General features: G+C 34.7%; 1 protein-coding gene across 6 annotated transcripts; it reads left to right on the top strand.

Annotated features, from left to right (window-relative positions):
• Nucleotides 1-279: 279 nt before the first annotated feature.
• On the top strand, nt 280-3,077 carry LOC114375183 (B3 domain-containing protein REM20-like). Of its 6 annotated transcripts, XM_028332947.1 has the most exons (7): nt 280-475; nt 676-727; nt 1,160-1,252; nt 1,499-1,967; nt 2,069-2,202; nt 2,442-2,531; nt 2,654-3,077. In XM_028332947.1, the coding sequence occupies exons 3-7, from the start codon at nt 1,181-1,183 to the stop codon at nt 2,897-2,899; spliced, it is 1,011 nt and encodes a 336-aa protein (XP_028188748.1). In that variant the 5' UTR covers nt 280-475; nt 676-727; nt 1,160-1,180; the 3' UTR covers nt 2,900-3,077. The 6 variants fall into 6 exon arrangements, with proteins under 6 accessions (XP_028188748.1, XP_028188746.1, XP_028188749.1 ...); XM_028332945.1 differs by having other exon boundaries at nt 280-1,049; XM_028332948.1 differs by lacking the exon at nt 676-727 and having other exon boundaries at nt 280-612.
• The last annotated feature ends 403 nt before the right edge of the window (nt 3,078-3,480 follow it).

Consider the following 3,480-nt stretch of genomic DNA (forward strand, 5'->3'; position numbering starts at 1 on the left):
TAGAAATGAGATAGCAAAAGAAAGATGCTTTGTGGTGGTTAAACTTTCAAAAATAGCATATTATAATTAAAAATCATTAATAGTGAGGGACCACACCACAGGAATAAAAATGGGCAGATTAATTAGCATCATAAGCATTGACTTATAACTATTAGTAGTGTACTGCACATGCACCATGCAGCATCAATCAGTTTCCAGAAAAAGAAAGAGCGAAAAAAAAGAATCACGAGACAAGTTTTGTGGAGTTTTGAGTGAAATAAAACAAAAGAAATTGAGCATCCATTGTGAACAGCAAGATCATACATCAGCAACACCTTTCAATATAATTAATATCTGATGTTAAGTTGAGATTGAGAAGCCAACACACACACATATATACAAGCTTCTACTACTACTACTACTACTACTCTTCTCCCTCAAAGCTTAATTAAACTTGAACAAACAGATCTATCTAAGAGCCTGTACCTGTGAACAGGTCACTTCTCCACTATCTCTCTCTCTCACTCACTCACTTTTTCCACTTTGATGTTTTTGTTAGGTTGTTCCATGATTCTCTCACCCCACCATTTTTTAGCTTGCCACAAATCTCTCGGCTTCAAATTTAAATGCCAAGTAAGAAAAGTGTTTAGGGTAAATATTAAAGGCCTGATTTTGCATTTTTATCCACTGATGCAGGCAAGTCAGAGCACATATCAACTCACTTTATCTGAATTCTGTTTGAGACAGGGTTGGTATCTATATATCTAGATGCATGTTTGGATGGGCAAAAATTATTTCGTATGGTGCTAAAGCCTTCAAAAGTTATATGTGCATTCATTTAAATGTGATTTATTCTAAAAGGATCATTAATAGTTCCCTTCCTTTCAAAAGTTATTCTTTCTATACATGTTTTGGACAATGTTGTAACAATACAATACTAACTTGCTTTTGAATTGATTAGTGTAGAATCCCTCAAGGTCAGTCTTTGCTCCTACTGGATAATTAACTTTTCCAACACCTAAAATTCTCATATACAATGGTCTGAATAAAGAATCAAAGATCTAACATTGGTAAAACAATTAATAATATTCTTTGTATAATATTAATGCCAAAGGTATATTATATCTCTTTTGTTATTTCAATTCTTGACAAATTTATTTGGACATTTCAAATTTTCAAGACTAGAAATAATTCTGGATAGATGACTACTGGTGCTGAGAGATACCCTGATTTCTTCAAAGTCTTCCTTCCCGAGCGGCACTCTGAAAGAATGGTATTTTCTTGATTATACTTCCTGCAACTATAATACTGATATCCTCATATTACTACTTTGAATTGAATATTAATTGTAACACATTGTATGTATAGTTATCTCTATATTGCTTTAGAAGTACTGTACCATACCAATGCAGTGCAGTTGTTGATTTCAAAACATTACCTAAGTATTGATCTTCTGCTCAGTGTGTCATAAATCATAATAAGAGGAGGCTTACACTTTTTTCTTTTCTCTCAATTGCAGCTTATACCAAATGCTTTTGTGAGGTTGCCACAGTCACAAGGAAGGATCCCTGAGGATGTAATCCTCAGAAATATAAGTGGGAGAGTGTGGCAGGTCAAAACACGCTATATCGGAGAGAAACTATATTTTGATGATGGATGGAATGCTTTCCACGAAGAAAACTGCTTAGGACATGCAGACTTTCTTGTCTTCAAGCATGACCGAAGTAATGAGTTCAAGGTACTCATCCTTGAATCATCAACACAGTGTCAAAAGCCTGTGGTAAAGATGGAGGAGGAGAATGAACAAGAGCAAGCAGCAGCGCAACATGCTGAGGACTGTGATATAGAGGAGGAGGAAGACAGTTCTTCCAAGGATGAGAACTATGATGACGACAGCGATGACAGTGATTTTGATGATGATGAAGAGAGTAAAGAAGAATTCGGTGCTGGATTCAAGAGTCAAAGTCATCATAGAAGAGCTTGCAAAAGTAAGTTTTAGCTTCATCTTGAAAACTAGTTTTTGGTATTTTCACATTTCTGTGTCATGAGTGCAAGAATCAACCTTTACCTATTGCTCTGTCTTGTTTAGGGGAGACTGCATCAAGTTCCAACCCCGATGCTGAAGATCCTCTTCCAGAATATGTATTTGATCCAGAAATGTGTATTCAGCGTGAGAATCATTTTTTTAAAGCAAAGCTCTACAGAACTAGACCCAACGAATTGGTTAGAATTCTTATCTGGTTTCTTCTATTTCTGTCCTTTTAACTTGTATCTAGATATTGGCTTTTTAGACATGAAAGCATTGTTAGACGAATGAGTCCATTTGTTTTAAGTCTTTCTTCCCATTGCTAATTGAATTCCCTTTGGTTTGGTTTGTAAGCCCTTTTAATCTCTCTACATGTTCCTTCTTTCATCTACTGTACTTTTCACTTATTGAATGATTTGATTCCTCCCTATTGCAGCATATTCCAGGAAATTCCATTCAAGAATTTTCCCTTACTTTTCCTGAAAATTATGTTACCCTTATATGTTGTCAACCCTGCCAGCGCAAGGTATAATTCTAATAGTTACTTAACATTTTTGACAACTATATGTTAGGGACTATCATTTGTGTATTAATTGGGTTGTCTTGAGAATTTGAACTTACAGTTGGTTACTTTCTTTGTTAAAACAGGACATTCCAATGAATGAATTGGGAGATTATCATCATAACTTGACACAACAGACACACATCCGCAAAAAGTATCAGGAAGTGACAGGAAGAGTGTGTAGGTGGCAAGATCGAATATGCATCAAGGGTTGGGCAAGCTTTTCTAAAAGGAATAAGATTGAAAGAAATGATACATGCTTCTGTGAAGTAATATCAGGGGAAGACCAAGTAGTAAGAACACTTGAGGTGCATGTTGCCAGGAGGAGATGAACAACACTAATACTGCCAGTGATTTGAACTATGGACTGATTGCTTACTTTTAATTACATGCTGTAAATATTTTTTGGATAGTACTTATAATTTTCTTATGTAACCGTTTCGTCCATTTTCTCATGGAATGATAACCATATTTATCTATAAGTTGGTTCCAATCATTTAGCTTACACTATTTCACTGCTTATCCATTTGTCTTTTTTACTTTGCTACTAATTGGACAAATATGAACGTAATTTTTATGCGCATTTGAGATTCGTGAACCAATGTTGTTAAAATTGTTTTCTTTGCTACTTGTTGGAACCAATTTAGATCGTAAGAATGGTCAAGTGTGTATAATTCCTTATTATATTTTCTACCCTCATTTTATAAAATAATGATAACAACATGTAATGCTGCTGCAACTGTGATTTTCCAGATTGCATCCATCATGAATGGGATTGTTCTTATTGGAATTGCCATAGGATTTGTTCTTCTTTGAGTTGAAGCATCTCTGGAAGAGGCTGAGTGAGAATCTCATAAACTTTATTTGATTAATTTATTTATTGTCTTAATATAAAACAAAATTGTATCCTTCT

The sequence above is a fragment of the Glycine soja genome, chromosome 11 (genome assembly GCF_004193775.1).
Source record: "Glycine soja cultivar W05 chromosome 11, ASM419377v2, whole genome shotgun sequence".
Taxonomy (NCBI): Eukaryota; Viridiplantae; Streptophyta; class Magnoliopsida; order Fabales; family Fabaceae; genus Glycine; species Glycine soja.